This window comes from Globicephala melas, chromosome 10 (genome assembly GCF_963455315.2).
Source record: "Globicephala melas chromosome 10, mGloMel1.2, whole genome shotgun sequence".
In the NCBI taxonomy this organism is placed as follows: domain Eukaryota; kingdom Metazoa; phylum Chordata; class Mammalia; order Artiodactyla; family Delphinidae; genus Globicephala; species Globicephala melas.
The window spans coordinates 40,096,276-40,115,968 of record NC_083323.1 but is presented as its reverse complement, the minus strand read 5'-3'; the positions used below and the strand labels follow the sequence as shown (position 1 = coordinate 40,115,968).

At 36.1% G+C, this 19,693-nt stretch overlaps 1 protein-coding gene across 7 annotated transcripts in view; it reads left to right on the top strand.

The window, feature by feature from the left end:
• Positions 1-19,693, top strand: part of NAV3 (neuron navigator 3) — an 835,795-nt gene that overhangs the window by 741,053 nt on the left and 75,049 nt on the right. For 4 of the 7 annotated variants that reach the window (XM_030866220.2, XM_060305657.1, XM_060305659.1 and 1 more), the window contains 7 exons: positions 2,980-3,112; positions 3,769-4,039; positions 4,954-5,662; positions 7,699-8,187; positions 12,128-12,169; positions 13,570-13,730; positions 18,803-18,991. In XM_030866220.2, coding sequence (XP_030722080.1) covers positions 2,980-3,112; positions 3,769-4,039; positions 4,954-5,662; positions 7,699-8,187; positions 12,128-12,169; positions 13,570-13,730; positions 18,803-18,991 — 1,994 coding nt within the window. The remainder of the gene's footprint in view (positions 1-2,979; positions 3,113-3,768; positions 4,040-4,953; positions 5,663-7,698; positions 8,188-12,127; positions 12,170-13,569; positions 13,731-18,802; positions 18,992-19,693) is intronic. The other 3 variants (XM_030866222.2, XM_060305658.1, XM_060305660.1) reach the window with 3 other exon arrangements.

Below are 19,693 nucleotides of genomic sequence, written 5' to 3'. Positions count from 1 at the left end.
AAATTTGTTCTTCATGTCTATGATGTTTGTTAGTTTGATATATTTTTATTTTTCTCTCAAGAGATTGAAACTTTCTATCTTATTTTGGGTTCTTTCACTTATATCATTTTAACTACAAAGTCATTGTGTTCATTTGAGTCTTTAAATGGTTTTAAAACAACTGATTTTTTAAAATTCTAGTAAGAGTTGATGCATTTACTTTTAGTCGCTAATGCTGGGATTTACATTGGTAAACGCTATTATTAGAAATATTGATTCTATCTTCCTTGCCAGAGAAATAGTTACTTTAAAAATATTCATTTTTAAAAAACGGTAAAATTTCCTCTTTGTTTAATTTTGCTCTTTGAGTACTGAATGTATTGTGGTAAGTATCTCTTAAAAATTCATTTCATGTGACTATGAAAGATGACCTCTGTAACTGCCTTTCTTTTAATCTCAATAAACCATGAGAATTTATTCAACATTTATGTCAGCCATTGCCATAAATAGTAGAAATTAAAAGAAAAATACTCCACAGTTCTGTGCTTAGAAAACTCACAGGCTAATGGTCCATTTTGACACATATTTATAGATTTATAAAACAATGTGCTAAATCCAGTCCTATAAGTCTGCATAGTATTATGGCAGTGCAGCGGGGAAGCTACCTAATTCATCCCGACAGCGGCAAGTAAAAGGGGCTTCCCAGAAGATGGATGCTAGAACTGCATTGTAAGATAAGTATGGGTTAGTCAGGTATGCGCAGGGGTGCCTTGATTGAAGACACAGGTTGGAAATAATGTGATGGTGATGGGAATTGAATACACAGAGTGCACAAAGTGAGGCAGGTGATGTAAAGAGTTTAAGCTCAAGAGGTAAGCTAGGGCCACATAATGGAAAGCCTCGTATGTCTTTTAAAGGAGCCTGGACTTTGCTTTAGACTAGTGATTGCCCAAGTGTGTATATTTATAATTTTATGATTATATGCATGCATTCCTATGAGAAGATAATATATGTATTACACTGCATATATAAACATGAAAAATTTAAAGATAGATTAAAGAAGAAATAGTATTTTTAAAATTATGAATGTATTGATAGAGGTTCTTGGTTGCAAACTACAGAATCTACTATCTAATTTAAGGAATGAAGTGATATAAGAAGGCTCTCTGAATAATTGGGGTGATTGGAGAACCAGGCTCTTTGTAGGTGCTTAGCTAACCATAGCTCTAGGGCATCACTGCTTCCTCTGCTTGGCACCTCTGACCCTTGGAATTAGAGACCAGATGTCTGCCAGTGTTTACAAGAGAAAACTTGAATGATTGCTGCTGTGTTTGCCAGAAGATTTTCTCATTTGTGACTCTGTAGGCCCTTTGTTATATGTCATATCTGTCTATAAGGGAGTCTGGAAATGTGAGTTTTTTGCAGTCTACCTTCAGAAGGTAAGACTCATAATGTGGGAAATTATCAAAATAAGATGTAGGGAAGATATTAAAAAGATTTGAGCAGCCGCAAATGGCAGGTATTTGCTACGGTGGTACAAAATACTCTTTCGCTGTCATTAAAAATACAATTATTATTGGTAATAATATGATTTATAAATGTGTTTGGTCATCATGTTTTAAGCTCTCAGTAGCTAATATCTCAAGCAAAATACTAACCTGGGGGGAGATCATCATTAATATTTTCTATAAGTTCAAATTTCACATTTTCTTCTTGATAATTACTTTTCTAGTTGGTTTGCTATATGATCTCAATACGTCACTTTCATTTGGAACGTATGGTGAGACTCATAAAGTACACATAGCAGAGTAGGAGAAGTTACCGGTTTACCTTTCCTTTATGGTTAGCTTGTGCTTTCGTTACAAATATTCTCTTCAATGTGTCGATTATTTGCAGGCGGTTTTTTTAAAGCCACTTGTCTATTTTATGAGACTTAACTTTTGTCTGTATCTAATATCTGTATCCAGTTTACCTGATTCAATTAATAGAGTGCAGGTGAGCAGCAGTGTATCATAGGAGACTGAGAACCAGCCAGTAAGTGAGAGAACCATGGTTCAACCCTTCACCCTGTGGAGCTCCCATTCTCATTCAGGTGACCCTGCTCACCCTACATTACTTCTGCATCTTCTGACACACTGACTAAGTGAGGGTGCCTATGTTAGCTTGCACATGAATATTAATATAGCCTATTTTACTTCTTCTTTAGACTAAGAACAGATATATTCAGAATTTCAGATATTTTTCTTATGCCCCAAGGGATTACTTTGTGCACCTCGCAGGGCAGGTGCATTACATTTTGGAATCTACTACCTTGGTAAAGCGAAGTCTTTGAAGAGTGGTACATAAGGAAATGACATGACCAGATGTGAGCATTCGAGCACTGACCCAAATTTATCAGATGAAGTTTACTGAGAAAGACTGAAGGCAGGAAGTCCAGATAAAAGAATATTGTATGTTGCCCAGGCCAGAAATGGCAGGAGGGATGATATGCTTGAATAAGTCTCAATCTTCAAGATTTGGTAAATGATTGGGAGTAGTTATTGGTAGGGGAAAGAATGAGGAACGATTTTCTGGTTCCTGACCAAAGCACAGTTGTTTTGTTTTGTTTTGTTTTTAATTTTTAACACAACAGGTGAATTCTTATATGCTGTGTGAATCCTGATTTCCTTCTCAGGGGAAAAAAAAGGTTGTGGATAATGTTCTTCTTTCCTGATGCCATGCGGTATTTGTAGCAGTATTTTCATTCATTCTATAAACATTCCCCTGGATCTGCTCTAGACACTGATTCTTAGCAAACCTCCGATAAGATTACTCTCAGGTTTGCGCTCAGTTCTTAGCAGTATGATTTTCCAAAAATGGAAAGTGCACATTTTTCATCATAAGATTAAAAAAATAAGAATTCTCTTCCCAACGCGTGACACACGTTAAATGAGAGTGTGGGTGACTTTTGCATCTTGCCTCGTGTGCTTAGCTCATTACTGCTGCCTGTTTTGCCTTTAGCTGGGATGACAGCAGCTCGGTAAGCAGTGGCCTCAGTGACACCCTGGATAACATCAGCACTGATGACCTGAACACCACATCTTCCGTCAGCTCTTACTCCAACGCCACTGCCCCGTCCCGAAAGAACATGCAGGTGAGAATTGCCCTCTCTGTTTCCCCAGGGCTTCTGCCACATTTTCCCCCAAATTATGTTGCATTGCATTAAAACATAGCACAACCTCTTAATCTGAAGGAATTGCATAAACTGAAGCAGCTTATGTATATATATTTTTTCAGTTGATTACAGTCTAACCCAGAAAGCCTTATGTTGCCATATCGGTCTTTATAATAATATGTGTGTCTAGAACTCCAAAAATGATTTTAATAGTTTAATTTTAGATAGTTCCTGATTAATTTTATACTGGTCTCTGAGACACATTGCTGGATCTCTTGTGAATGGTGAATCGAGAATGAATATTGGGTAATTAAGTTTTATTTTGTCTTACTTTTCCTTTTTAGCTTTGACGTAGAAAGTGCCTTCCTCTCTGGAGTGTTCAGTTGGGGTTTTCTGCATACATTTCTTCTGACGTTCTCTAATATGTGCAATTGAGAATTATAGGGCTAAAATTAAGGAAACTTAAATGAAGACAGAGATAAAAAAAAATAGAGGAATCTTCAGAACTCTTTTGAAATACAAATCACTGCTTCTTTTTTTTTTTTTAACCAGTTATCTGAAAGGACATTCCAGGGCCCAATTCACACTTGATAAACTTTTCTGCACAAAGTTTTTCTGTCCTATTTTCTTCATAGCTGAAGACAGATTCAGAGAAACGATCTGCAACCGATGAGCCCTGGGATAGTACCGAGGAGGTGAAAAAAACAGAGGAGGACTTTGATAGCCATGGGGATGGAGGTGGCAAGTGGAAGGGCATTTCCTCCGGACTTCCTGAAGACCCTGAGAAGGCAGGGCAGAAAGCCTCCCTGTCTGTTTCACAGACAGGCTCCTGGAGAAGAGGCATGTCAGCCCAGGGAGGAGCACCACCTAGGCAAAAAGCTGGAACCAGCGCACTCAAGACCCCTGGTAGGCTTGTCATCTGGCAGCTGTTATGCCAAATTGTTTTATTGTCTCCATTCGATCTTTTTGTCTTTCATAGTAGCTTTTCTTAATTAAATCAGATTTTCCTTCATGCTAAATTTCTGAATTTCACATGCTTTGTCACGTGCATCCACATGACTGTAACATACCAGGCATCCTCTAGAGGGCATCCTCGTAATTTGGTGAGTGTCTATTTTGCCACAGTCATTTCTGATCATGTGGAAATAAAATAAGCCTACTTATTAATAAACATAAGATTGCCTTCATTCTGACTTTCTTATGAAAGTTTGGGATATTTATGTTAACTCTGCCCCTACGTTTCACTTCCAACTCTAGGAGAGAGCAGTCACTCTAACCTACTTGGAAGGCTGGAGATTTGAAACATCATTTCTGAATTAGACTTGATGCAAAAAGGGAGTGAAAGAATTGTGCAAATTGTACTATCCTTTTTTTAAAAAAGACCCTCTCCCTATTTTAAAAATGGTTCCTCATTTTAAATAGTGCCACCTGAAGTACTGATGTAACAGGGTACTCCAAATACAATCATCTCAGAGATATTCAAATGAATTCCTTTCTGAGCACTTAGTTTGATGAGATTAAGTGCTATCTTTATAAAGGAAGAGAGTTGCAAGATATAAGGCAATAATAAATAGCAAAAATAGGTGTTTTCATTTTATCTCCTTGATCTCTCGTTGCGTTCCTCTAACAGCCATATTTTTATAGCTTTGTAGTTAATCCTCTGAATGTATTAAGAGGACATGCCTATTTAAATCTAAAACAGTGAATATTTAGGAATTGAGGTAATAGAAAGATGTATTCACATTTTACACTTTGTTTAAAGAAATATTGTGAAATCAAAATGTGCAGACACATAAATTTGTGTATTTTTCACTCATTAGGGAAAACTGATGATGCCAAAGCTTCTGAGAAAGGGAAAACTCCCCTGAAAGGGTCGACTCTACAGAGGTCTCCTTCAGATGCAGGAAAAAGCAGTGGAGATGAGGGGAAAAAGCCCCCCTCGGGCATTGGAAGATCAACGGCCACTGGCTCTTTTGGATTTAAGAAGCCAAGTGGAGTGGGGTCATCTGCCATGATCACAAGCAGTGGAGCCACCATAACAAGTGGCTCAGCAACACTGGGTAAAATCCCCAAATCTGCTGCCATTGGTGGGAAGTCAAATGCCGGGAGAAAAACCAGTTTGGACGGTTCACAGAATCAGGATGATGTTGTGCTGCATGTCAGCTCGAAGACCTCCCTGCAATACCGCAGTTTGCCCCGCCCATCCAAATCCAGCACCAGTGGCATTCCCGGCCGAGGTGGCCACAGATCCAGCACCAGCAGTATAGATTCCAATGTCAGCAGTAAGTCAGCTGGGGCCACTACCTCGAAACTGAGAGAGCCCACGAAGATCGCCTCAGGGCGCTCGAGTCCCGTCACTGTCAACCAGACAGACAAGGAAAAGGAAAAAGTAGCAGTCTCAGATTCAGAGAGTGTTTCTTTGTCTGGTTCCCCCAAATCCAGCCCCACGTCTGCTAGTGCCTGTGGGACACAAGGGCTCAGGCAGCCAGGGTCCAAGTATCCTGACATTGCCTCACCTACATTTCGAAGGTAAGAAAGCATAAAATGATGCTGAGAAAATATAAAATGCTATATCTTAGGATATATGTGTGTCCTATATCCTATCGTAGAAAAGATGTATATCCTAAACATATATGTCCTAAGTATATATATTCTATGACACATATATCTTAGAATGTTTTATTCAGTTTCTGAGTAAAATGCATTTTATGAAGCTGATGATATAAATAGCTAGTGAAAGAAATATCGCTCATTTTGAGAAATGCTTCAACTTTGTACTTTCACTATCATTGTCGTATTAGCAACACAAATAGCATTTATGAGAGACTTAAAAGCAAATGGCAATACCTAGGGGGAGTGATAAAACAGGAGCTTGCAAAATTTCCATAAATTTTCATGTTTCCACAGTTAAAAATAAAATAGAACGTTAATAGGTCTTTCTGACTATTGGTATTCATTTCTAGTGTCTGTATTATCTTGCTGGCTCTTAATGAGCTGGTGATCATGAGTGTGGATGAAGTTGTGTTCCTTGTACAGTACTGGATCACAATGGACAGATGTATATAGTACCATATCTTGACATATGAATGAAAATCAAGGTATGATATGATTGACAGAATTTGAAAAACTTTGGATGTTTGATACAGGATTATAACTAAGAAATGGGCTAGGTTTTCTAACTCTTCATCAGCTTTCTTTGATATGACTCTGATAAGCAGCAGGACTTGGTTTCTGCACCGGGACTGTCTTTGGTATTGAATATGCAGAGTTCTCCTTCGAGATATCACTGTTTTAAATACTGATGTGTTTTAAGTGGCAGGAAAATACATACAGTGAAAGACTTGGGACAAACAGTGAAACCTCTCTGGGTCTGTTTCCTCATCTATGAAGTGATAGAGTATGATTTGTCTTTCATGACATGTTAAGTATTTTTAATGTTTTTATTATACTGACTAACCCAAGAACCTTGATATCTGGGAGATACCAAGGGTCTTGAACCATTTACTTTTATATTTCAGGCAATCTCAGATACATGGCTGTTTGCAAAACCTAGAGGTTTTATATCTCTCAGTAGCAATATTAGTCCTGAAGAGCTGGTTTTTTGAAATGTTGCCTCGCGTTGCAAAGAATAGTCGCTAGTAGTGGGAGTAAATATCTATGTTGCTTAAGTAGAAGCCAGTGGTGCCCTCCAGTGGCCTTTACCTATGAAACAATTTCTCATATTCGTCACAAAATGTTTCACTATAGGAAATACGGATTCCACTGCAACTTAATTAGTCATCGTTATGCCATTACTTCATGTCACTTTATTTCCATATTTACATAAATTCGATTATATCATCTGCTTCATTTACAAAACTAAAATGTTTTCTGAACTAAACTCCAGCGTCTAACTTAGCACCAACTGTGTTTCAAATCACTCTTACAGATATGTATTTGAATAGCACTGGCAACTGACGTAAAACCCTTTGGTCTTTCTTGGGGAAAATACAGGCAAACCCACATGTTGCTGTCAGTGTCCAATATCGTTTCTAACCAAATGCTCTCTGAAAGTCAATCAGGCCACCAGCTATACAACATAACCCCTAAACCTTGCCTTAAGCATTCCTTTTAGATTTTGAATAAACTTTAAAATGAAAAGAAAAAAAGAAAAGAAAAATAATTTACATGTTATATACCGAATGCGTAGAAGTTGTTTCATTATAATGGTTCTGTAAATAGGTAGCAGCAAGTACGTGCAAACTATTTAAGTTTTGCAAAAGATTCTCATGATCGCTTAATTGTGAAAACCAGGGACTTTCATGTTTGATTTACAGTTCCTTTTGTTTGGCCCATGTCCCCCCACCACTGGGGTGGCAGCCCAGGACCGACTTACCCTTTTGGCGATATGAGAGATTTTTGGCACTAGAAGTTCAAGCTTATCAAGTTCACTAACATAGAGACAGGAAGTGCTCGGTAGCTCGGTCCACCAAAGCACACTTGGCTCTATGTACTGTAACCCTAAATATTAAATGTGGATATTAGTTTCTCGGAACAACTGAAGTTGTTATTTGTTTTTCTTTTAGGTTGTTTGGTGCCAAGGCAGGTGGCAAATCTGCCTCTGCACCTAATACTGAGGGTGTGAAATCCTCCTCTGTAATGCCCAGTCCTAGTACCACATTAGCGCGGCAAGGCAGTCTGGAATCACCGTCGTCTGGTACGGGCAGCATGGGCAGTGCTGGTGGGCTAAGTGGCAGCAGCAGCCCTCTCTTCAATAAACCCTCAGACTTAACTACAGATGTTATAAGCTTAAGTCACTCGTTGGCTTCCAGCCCAGCATCGGTTCACTCTTTCACATCAGGTGGTCTCGTGTGGGCTGCCAATCTCAGCAGTTCCTCTGCTGGCAGCAAGGACACTCCAAGTTACCAGTCCATGACTAGCCTCCATACGAGCTCTGAGTCCATTGACCTCCCCCTCAGCCACCACGGCTCCCTGTCTGGACTGACCACAGGCACTCACGAGGTGCAGAGCCTGCTCATGAGAACGGGTAGTGTGAGATCTACTCTCTCAGAAAGGTGAGCTCTCCTGGAGGCGTCGATGAAGTCCTCACCCCCTCCTCCCTGCACTGTACCTCCCTCTCCCCACACCCCGCTCAATTCCCTTGATTTCAGTGGCAGTGCCACTTTGCAGAGGGACATCAGATTGATGAGTCTGGCTGGGCCTTTTCTTTGGTCTCATTGCCAAGTTTGTAGAAGGAAAAAACCATTAAGGATCCATAAAAAATTGAATAATTAGTTTCTTAATATGAATGCATACATATATACCCAATAGGCAATTCAAATAAAATTCATAGCATGTATTTATGTATTGAATGATGTTTTCTCAAGACATGTCAGTGATTTGGCTTGAGCTCTAGGACAGCACAGCTCCTTAGGATAATTTAAGCATTTTTAAAGACCAAATTTAAATGGATTCTACAATTATGCTCAGAGTAAAATGTTCAATTGGCTTTATTAGTATTTCCATGGAAAAATAGCAAATGGATCACTGGGAATCCTAGTTGAAGTGGAAGAAAGATCAGTTGTCAGATATGAATTCTTAGAGAAAATTACAACACTGGTGACATTTTTAGTAGGCCCTTTAAAAATAAACCACATTACAAGGTGTTTCTCATTGATTTAATGAATTACTGTTTTCTTCTAAACTTAAAATGAATACCTTAATGAAGCATGCCTTACCTAATATACTTACCAGAAAGCATCTCTGTTGACCAAAATGGCTCTAGATTCTCTTCCCTAAAAAATCCTTTCTCAGATATTTTGGTACTGACTGTTTCCCTCAGGCACATGTCTTAAAACTGCCCCTTTTTTCCTGATGAACTTAATGCTATTTGTTTCTTGGCACACCTAAAGCTTTCAGATATGGTCTTGTATGTATATCTTTTTTTTTTTTTTTTTTTTTTGCGGTACGCGGGCCTCTCACTGTTGTGGCCTCTCCCGTTGCGGAGCACAGGCTCCGGACGCGCAGGCTCAGCGGCCATGGTTCACGGGCCCAGCCGCTCTGCGGCATGTGGGATGTTCCCGGACCGGGGCACGAACCCGTGTCCCCTGCATCGGCAGGCGGACTCTCAACCACTGCGCCACCAGGGAAGCCCTGTATATCTTAACTGAGTTATTTGTGAAAGCACCACTGGTCACTGAAAATGCCTGATACCTTTCCCAAACTTTTGTTCAGTCTATTATTGATGCTGACATATCACCTCAAAATAATTACACGGCAAATAGGTTATTGTTTGTTAACCAGAATCAACCTCCAAGATACTGATTAGTTTTTAATCATGAATATGACTGCAACAAGTTGACCGTTTAACCATCAACCTACTTCTTTGGCATTGATGATACATTAAAAATACAGAAAAGTGGTCAAGTAATTATCTGTAACCAAGTAACCCTCAAATAAAACCAGATGTTAAGATTGATGAGTTTTATGCAACATAAATGCAATGTTAATATTTTACTTTGATCTATATTTTAGCAGAAGTCAGTATATATATATATATATATATATAGTCTCACTATAGAAATATACTGGCAAATATAGTTACATATTCTCTTTAAGCAAATCTTTTCTTTTTTTCAGTCTTTGAAATAGACCAGTTTTACAGATGGATGTATTATAAATAGATAAATAATTTTTCTAAAATAAATTATAAATAAATTAATTTTGAATAAATGAATGTTCTACCCTTGATTCTTAGTAAAATATATTGATGAATATTAAACTGTGAAAAGAAAATTATCTTCATAGGTATATTATATAATATAAACATTTAATTAGTTTCTTCCAATAGATTACTAGATTGAAATAATTTTTGATATAAGAAATTGTGCCTTTTCTTTCTTGCGAACAAATTTGCAAGCAATAGCAATTTATTCTAATCCTTGAAAGTACACCCAAGAACTTTACGATCCCTTGAAGAGAAAATTAGATCCTATCAGAGAGCCTGGCTTAATCATAATTAAGTCCGCAGAATGTTGGGAACATCAGGGAAACCAAAGAGCCATGCCTAAGAGAAAATGTGCCGAAGTGTAATATTTAAGACAGAGTAATTAGAAAGACGTAATAGAGATGTATGTAAGTTCATGACTTACCTGTTTATCTACGATTTCAGAAGACTTTATTGATACTCATTATCCTAGTACTGTTAAGTAGTTTTTCATTCAGATTTTAGTCTAAATTTCTCCTCATTAAAAGATCATAAACAAACAAACAAATTCTTTAACAGTTTTTCCTCTAACTGCTCTAGATCATTGGTGGCCTTTGGTTATAACTATTAATAGTTCACATTTGTTTTGTTCATTTTGTTTTTTGTGACCAAACCAAACCTTAAAAATAATTTAAAATTGTAGCCAAATTTTAAATTTTCTGGCTTGTTTTTAACTATCAGACCTGGCTCCCCTGCCTTTATAACCGTGCACTGAAACAGTGCCTGTCTTCTTCAGACTGTTGGTTAAAATTCCTCCTTCACTTGTGCAGGCGTAAGAGTTTTCGACTTTTCAGGGTTTGAGAAAACTGTCTATATTATAAAATCATTAATATCCAGATTCAAACAGATATTTCTGCTTAAAGTTTTAACTTATATTGGTAAACTTAAATTTTTTTCTGATCTTTCTTTCATTAAATTCTCTGCATCATAGAAACACATAATGTTTATACAATTAATAACATGGGCAAAACAATGCCTATTTTCAATGTACTCTGAAATGTTAAAATTGAGTAAATTTGCACACATGAAAGAGACAATCTTTAAAATGGCTTATGACTGTATTAATGTTTCAGCATTGTGTAGTTTATACTTAGAGGTCTCTTATATTTGTTCAGTATGATACCTTTTTGTTTGTTGGTTTATCTACACTATTAAAAACACATCTATAGTCACGATGTATGCTAGAACTGGCCTCTACATAATATAGTAATTACCCTATGTGGACATTCCCAAAACATAAGGTAAAAGTTGTATGATGCTTTTGGATGCTTTCTATTGCAGTGCTAAATAATGGAGTACACATAGAAGAAAACATTTTAGCTTTGATTTTGAGTGATTAAATTTCAAGTCAATGTGTTTGCATTCATGTTGTATCATCCCCATTATGCATATCATGTGTATTTAATTTTGATCACTTGAGGTTCTAATGGAAGAGATGTATCATTCTGCAAATTCAAATTAATTTTATTATTTGCTTAGCCACATCAAAGATTATAACAGAAATTCCTAGACTTATCCCACCTAGTTGTTGACACTCTCTTCCTTTATTTTTAGGAAGGCCACTTCTCATTTTCTCCAGACACATTCTTTCTTCCCCTTCTAAGACCAAATGGGAATTTTTAAAAATAGAAACTGAAAACTTATAGCCTTTTAAACATCTAATTTATAATTTCTAAAAGGTGGCGTCATTTAATTTCCTTAAAATATTTAAATGATGCCAGAAACATTACATTTCAAGCAGATATTATGTATTATTTTTCCTCTCTGATGTGTAAGTGGGATTACATCTGCCTTTATTTTTATTAAAGATCGTTTAAATACAAAAAATAAGTATTAAAAGGTGTTTTATATCTTCTCTGTCCATTGGAAATTGTCACTTTAACTTAGGCAGAGAAGATCTTTCTTATTTCCTCCTCTATGATTCTCCTGCATGTGAAATCATAGCAGAAGTCTAGTTATTTGCATGGGGAAGGAAAAACTACCACAGGACTAGGTAAATAGAATCTAGAGAAGAATTATGGTAACATATAATCTATCTTCTCATAGTCCTGTCACTAAATTATCATCGAAGGTGTCACAACAATGGACATCTGGTCTCCTTTGGTTGGCCTTTTCCAATGAGTTAAGCATTAAATATGTGTTACAAAAAGACTTATTTTGTGTAATTCAAACAGAACCATTTATGTTGGATGTGTAATTTCGAAGTTTTGTTTACATTATGTCCTTAGGGGTTTTCTTTGTTTTAACAGCATGCAGCTTGACAGAAATACACTACCCAAAAAGGGACTAAGGTATATATTTCTCTCAGCACAATTGCTGCCTTTCTCTGTTGTTACGTAAACTTTTTGTACTGTCTCCTTACCTCTTTCTTTTCTTGTTTGCGAAGAAGCACCTGACATTGAGGATGAAATCACTTTTAATCCTGATGTTTTCTCTGGCCTGAGGAGTTGGTGAGATGGCCCTCAGGTAGAGATTTTGTTAGAGGCCAAAACTCAGTAAATTAAATCTAATGTAAAAGCCATTATTTGGGGGGCAGCAACTTTTAGTTGAATTCAGAACTCACTTCTGAAAATTAAAACAAAATTTTAATTTTCCTAACATTTGCATCTTGGAGGCATATGCTTGCAAAACCTCGCCCCATATAGTCTACAGATGTGGCCAGTGAATGTTGAAAAGTTGAAGGATGCTCTAATTTGAATCAAAGAAAACATATTTTCATCGTCAGATGACAAATACTGTAATTAAAGTATAATTTTTAAAGAATCCTTTTGGTAAAAACTCAGAAGAACTTTATTTTCTATTTTTCAGGAGTGCTGGTATTTATCAGATCAATATAGGCATGAATTAGTCTAGTATTACATCATAATATCAAAATAATTATTCAGTTCCTCATAAAAAATAAAATGAAAATTTAATGCATGGCCATCCTTTACTGTACACTTTTATCTGATGAGAAGATATGGAAGGAACTATGAATAGAGATATAACACTATATGAACATAAGTCAACTGCTCTTTGGTACTAAGAATTGACTTACTCTGGTAAAAGTGAATTCTGGCCAAATAGGTCTCTCTCTGTTATCCTCCTCCTCTCCACTTTCTTAGCAAGAGCAAACAGCTTGCAATTATTCCATTCTAAGATTTCATTCCAGAAATTTATTTTCCAATAAAGGAAGCCCATTTCTCTCTCCATTTTTTAAAAATAGATCCAGACATGGTGTCAAGTGGCATTTTAACCAAAAAAGTGTTTTTCCTTTTTTTTTTTTTAAATGATCTGTCAATTTGTGTTCTATTTCCTATGTCTTCCTGTGAGCATCACTGCAATTCCCTTGGCTTCTGGCCTACTACTGTCCACCATATTTAGTCTGTTTTTCACCCTCTTCATATTCTTCTAAACACTGTGCTTTTGAGCCCTTCTCAGTTAACCTGGCTGTCTGCTCACTGCTTATGATTTTCAACTACATATCTCACAGAAGCATAATTTTCTTTTCAAAATCCTTTATTTTTTTTCCTGTGAGATTCAAACAGATGGTGTCAAATCATCTGGAAGAACTAAGCAATTATAATTAGATTCAATCTGTTTGAGAATGTTGCTCAGTCTGACTAGTAAGCTCCTCTCAATTGTTTTCTCGCCTCAATATTGCCTTGCCCTTGCAGATGTGCTGAAGTGTCTTAGCTGTGCTGTTTTGCAGATATACTCCGTCATGTCGGCAGGCCAACCAAGAAGAGGGCAAAGAGTGGTTACGCTCCCATTCTACTGGAGGGCTGCAGGACACTGGCAATCAGTCGCCCCTGGTCTCCCCTTCTGCCATGTCATCTTCTGCAACGGGAAAATACCACTTTTCCAACTTGGGTAAAATATTCTAAAACATCAGTTTCATCTTGTTCCTTTCACCACATACTCTCCCAGGAGCCCTGGCATCTCTCCATAAGAATGGTTCATTTAAAGAGGAGTTAAAGACACCTTCACAGTACCTTTTATTTGTATGCTTACTGTCCACAAAATAATTTCCAAACATTATGCAGTTTATTGCTCATGACAACAAGTTGACATAGGTAATACTGTTGTTATTTTATAGTCTAAGATCCAGAGGCAAAAAGAGATTATTTGACTTAAAAAAAAAAAAAAAAGGCTCACCCCTTGTAAGAGGCAGAGGCAGTAATTGATGCCAGAACACCTGACTTTAAGTCTAGGGGTTTTCTCAGAGTCCTCTTAAAAACCAGTGAAACACCTCCTTATTTTCTGTTTAATTTTTTTTAATCCTTATAAGAAAATGAATTATCTTTTTGTAGAAAATAGAAATAATTAGGAAGAAGAAAAATATGTGATTCCATGACTCCACGATCACTTCTTTGATCATTTTAAAGTTAAAACTCTCCTTAAAATGCATATGAGAATTCCTATTAAGATAATACCCTGTGAACATTTTTGGATAAATGCACTGAAAAGAAATGACTATTTGAGCCATTGGATTACTTTGTGTTTAGCATAATTTGTATGAAATATAAAATCATTTGTGTAAATGTCATAGAAAACACAGGGAAAGTGACGAAATAAAGTCTAAACATGACAGTTATCATTTAATAGATCCAATGCTTTTAAAAATAGATTTCTTTTCTATAAAGTCACATATAAAATAGTGTCATTTTTTTTCTCTTTTCACTTGAGAAGTTTTTTTGTAATGATAGACCAACAGATTGTCCAAATTCTTTAATAATTTGGGCTTTTCAACTTTCCGCCCTGTAGGGATAGTCAAAGCTATTTCTCTTCTATTGTAACTATTCCTGCTATACAGAATAGAGCTTTTGGCAATGAAAAACACAATTATTTTGGTCATGGTTCCACATGCACTAATGAATGTCTATCAAACACCAAGTTTTTGTTGCTAAACCTGCACAATGATGAGACTTCTTTGCCTCATAATGGCAAAGAATGGTATAACTTTTACTTTGAGTTGTAGTTGTAAAACACAGCAGGAAGCTTAAAACTTTGACTTCAAAAAATGAAATAAAAATGTTTTTATAGAGTCATAGGTATATGAAACAAAATCTAATTTTATACAACATTGGAATCAAACCCATGTCACCTAGTTTGCTAAGTTTGCTGGGTATCTCATGTCTCCTGTCAGTCTTTTCATTACTTGACATTAATTTGAGTATTTGAATCCCCACTCCATTGTTTTCCCATTGTTGTTATTCTGACTCTATCTAGTCCATCTTTCTTTGAGAAGAAAAAAAACTCACTACTTACTATGTCTGATCTTAGCAAGTCATTTAGCCTCAACTTTCTCATCTGTTGAATGGGTTCATAATACCTAGGTTATATTGTGAGGCATGACTAATGTGTGCAAAGACACAGGAGATTATCAGACTTGGTGGACTCTGCTACATCATCATGTTTATTGGAAAGAGATGTCTTACACTGTCAGAGACAATTGCAGTAGATTTCAAATTGATTTTACTGCCTCTACTCAAATCTCTCAACATTTTCACCCAGTGGGACTTATGAAGAAAGATCTTCCCATACATGTCAACACACTCTCATGTGCCTAGCCATATTTTATAAGCATATGTGGATTCAAATCAGGCTTCTGTTGTGTTTTTTTTACAAGAGAAAATGATGACTAATTTTAAAATCATGAAAATAACTTTTAGAGAATTTGGGTTGTATTTCCAGATCACTGGAACTTATAATTATTAGGCAAGAAAGTAGATACTATTAAAATGCAGTCATAAATAAGAGTTACTTTATTATTAAATTTTAAAAATATATCAAATATAGCTCTTTAATTTGAATATGGATAGCATTGTCCTACATTTTACTTTGGTCATCACTTGTTTTCAATTTGATCATTATTTTTTCTGAATGATCAATAAGATAAGTGATTATTACTAACATTCAAGAGTTGCAGTATCCATGTTTTTTTTATCCTTACCCATTAAACATATGTTAATACATAAAATTTTTAGAAATACTACTGTAAAAATCCATATATATAACAAACATTTAAAATTTAAGATCACTACTATTATGTCATTATTAGTAGACTACTGTGAGCTACTGCCAAAGTAAACTCTGATTTGTATATAGTTTCTGGCATGATAGCTATGTTAGAAACCATTCCTACCCAAGAAAGCATAACAGAATATATTTATATAAAAAATAATAAATTATTGGGTGCAGTTTCATTTACTATTGGTCACAGCCCTTGTGAGGCATCCCATAACCTAGTGAGACTCATTGTCATAGTCCCACAAGTGATGATAATTGCTCAGATTCATTTTTCACCTTGCCTCAAGGGTTACCATGTAGAAGCATTATTATCAACCTGCCACTTTCAAATTCTGTATATTTGATGGACCCTTCTGCATACAGAGTGATGTTTAAACCCCTTTGTATAGGAAGTTTCTTTGCTTTACTCCCAAAGGTCCCTCTACCTCGAATGTCCTTCTACTCCCCTCTCCGTATTCACCCTTCAAGCCATTCAGAATTAAGCCCTTTCTTCTATACTTATGGAAGAATAGAATCTCAGAGTTGGAAGAGACCTACATCTGGTTCAATCGTGCATCTATTATGTAAATTCTAACGACAGCTCTAGCTTCTCCTCTAAACCCACCAATGACAGAAACTACCTAAATCTAGATATATCACACTTTTGAAGTTCTTTAAATGATCAAATAAACATTTCTTGAATCTCCACCTAGTTCCCAGTTATATTCCCAAATTCCACAAAATAAATTAAAATTAAGTTACATATGACAACTCTTATTAAAACAACATCATAAACTCACTAACTGATGTGTCTAGATGTGGCAGCAAAGTCAGGGGGCAACCTGGAGGTATTTAAAAACCCACTCCATATTTCTGTCAGTTCCTATTCTCCTCAAATCATTACAAATAAACATATAATTTAATAAAAACAGTGGCTTTGGTATGATATATAGCTTAAAACAAAGTCAGTAGTCCTCTTTTCCCTAATACATAGTCACACCTATATCTGTCCTATTAGAAATGTTTACATGTCTTCTCCTGGCTTTGAATGGGTCTTAGAGGCCATTTATTCTGCCATTTTTATTTTTTAATTCATGAAGAAACTGAAGGGTAGAAATGGAGGTGTTTGCCTAAAGCAAATGGAAAGCAAAGCCACCACTAGAAGCCCTGTACTAATTTGTGTCCCATTACAAAAATTCTCTGTCTGTCATACTTTTGTCTTCTATTGCATAACTTTTCTCAGTCTGTTCTATGTTATTAATTTCTCTACCTTTCAGGCACCTCCCCTAGAGGTCACTCTTGAAGCCAGGGATCTTGCCATATTTATCTCTCTATTCAACCACAATAACAAAAAAGCAAACCCGTCATAGATTTTAACTTAATTGAACATTCTTAAATAAAATGAATATAGTTCCAATGGAGAAGCTATCAGAAGTGCTTATAAATACAAACTATTCCTTTTAAAATCTACCCTAATCCTCATTACTATTTCACTTTGAATGAGCTAAGTGTTATGTTTTAAAATTATAGAAGGATACTTACTTGGATATCTCTGCAACCATTCTGTAAGAATTATGCAAAGCCAAACAATGAATGAAATGTCTTTCTAACCTCTATATACATGTATTAAAATGATGTACTTCTTTGCGTTGAATACTTCATTTATTTAGCAAAAAGTCAATTCATACTGTGGACCTAGAAGAGTCTGATTTACCCCAATCCAGGTACCTTAAACATAAACATTCAAGTCTAGAATGTCCTTTGGAGTATCTTTTGGCTGTCCTCAGCAATCAGATTGATTGTCACTGCTGACTGAAGGAATGTGCCTGAAAGATCTCTCTCTCTTACTCTCTCGCTCTCTCTTCTTTTCTTTCTTTCCTTCTTTCCATCCTTTCTTCCCTCCTTCCAATGGATTGGGGACTTTGCAAATCCCCCGTTTCTTTCTTTCTTTATTATGTGTCACATATGCACACATAGGTACAGTTCTTAGGCTTTTTATTTCTTTTCTTGGTCTTTTTTTACTGTAATTCATAGCTAGCTGTATCAGAGTTGTTCTGTGTATTGATTCATTAATACCTGTAAAATATCCAGCATAGTGCCTGGCAAATAGGAGATAATCTCCTTAAGTTATCTCATAGTATGTACTCCTCCTATTTTAGTTTGTTCTGAGATCCAGTAATTACATTAAGAAATGTAGTCTCTGTGTCACAGAAAAAAATAGCATATTCAGTCAACCACATCTTTCTTTAAATTGATGATTATCAGTTGGCCTAAAAAGTTGAGTGTCATTAGAACTATTTGGCAATAAGCACTAGGTAATAAATTCATATTCCAAATTACAGACTTAAGGTACTGCTTTCGAAAAACAAGTTTATGACTTTTGACAGTCTCACGTGACATTCTCATCTTAGGCACAGTAGAAAGTAGCTTTATGTGATAAACCTCACGATGAGCTATGGATACCACGTACATTAGATTATATTTCATTTTTATTTGCCGCTATCATAACCTAACTTTGATAATAATGATGATGGTACTGATCATGAACTGACAAAAATTTAGAACTCAAAATGACTGAAAGTCTTTGGTTGGAAGCTTCAAACGTTTCTTCCTGGGAAATTTAAATTTCTTGTATTTTATATTCTTTTCTATTTTTGCTTTCCCCATTAAAGTGATCTATTTTTCTCTAAAAAGAAATGTGCAGCTTCTAGGAACACAATCTTTTCTTCATAATGGGCAGCAGGAAATACCATGTTATTTCTAGCAAAAAACAGTAGAGGTGACTCGATGGTTTTGTTTAATACTGCTTTAAAAAGTGACATACTGCTTGCCATGAAAGTGCTAGAAAAAAAGAGGACTCCACTGTAACTGCTATTGAAAATTTCAGAGGCAGACATCCCAGAATAATAGGCTGTGTGTGCTTTGTTTTTCAGTGAGCCCGACAAATCTGTCTCAATTTAACCTTCCTGGGCCCAGCATGATGCGCTCAAACAGCATCCCAGCCCAAGACTCATCCTTCGATCTCTACGACGACTCCCAGCTTTGTGGGAGTGCCACATCTCTGGAGGAGAGGCCACGGGCCATCAGCCATTCAGGCTCATTCAGGGACAGCATGGAAGAAGGTAGGCATGGGGGGAAATAAAGATGAAGTTACTTTAGTTAACTCAGATATGAAACCTATCACATCACTCACATGACAAAGATTCCCTCAACAAAGTAAATACGTATAACTCTCACTTGGCAGCCCTGAAGCTTGAAGAAATTTTAGTCTGCATTAGCTTCTGTTTCTTTCTGTATTTGAAAATATGCCAGAAATTGTTTCGATTAATACTTGGCTATAGAGCAGTTCAGAGTAAGTCTGGTGTTCTCATACAGAAATCTGTGTAATTTTAGAGACTATTTACCCTGGTGTGCCAAATATCCAAGTGACTGTTTTGTTTGACACCTCAGTTTAAAAACCATAAAAGATACATAAACCAGAAAAAATTCTCTTATGAAACAACCACATGCTGCCGACTTTTATTCTCAGAAACTCCCCCTGGTGTTAGTTTTTATTATCATATTATTTTAGAATTCATATTGTGCCTGCTTTTTGCTTTATAAGTTACATTTCCTTATCCATTACATTAAGATTCTCACCGGACCTAATAAATGTCTTTGTAGTTGTAAAGTTCTACATGAATACTTTATAACAAAAACTCTTTGAAAAACTCAGGAGGCTTAATTGATTTTCAAATGTGTGTAATTTTCTAAACTGTATAACCTCAAATGTCAAACTTGATGATAACATTTGAGAGATTTTCTTCTTTGATTTAATGAATGAT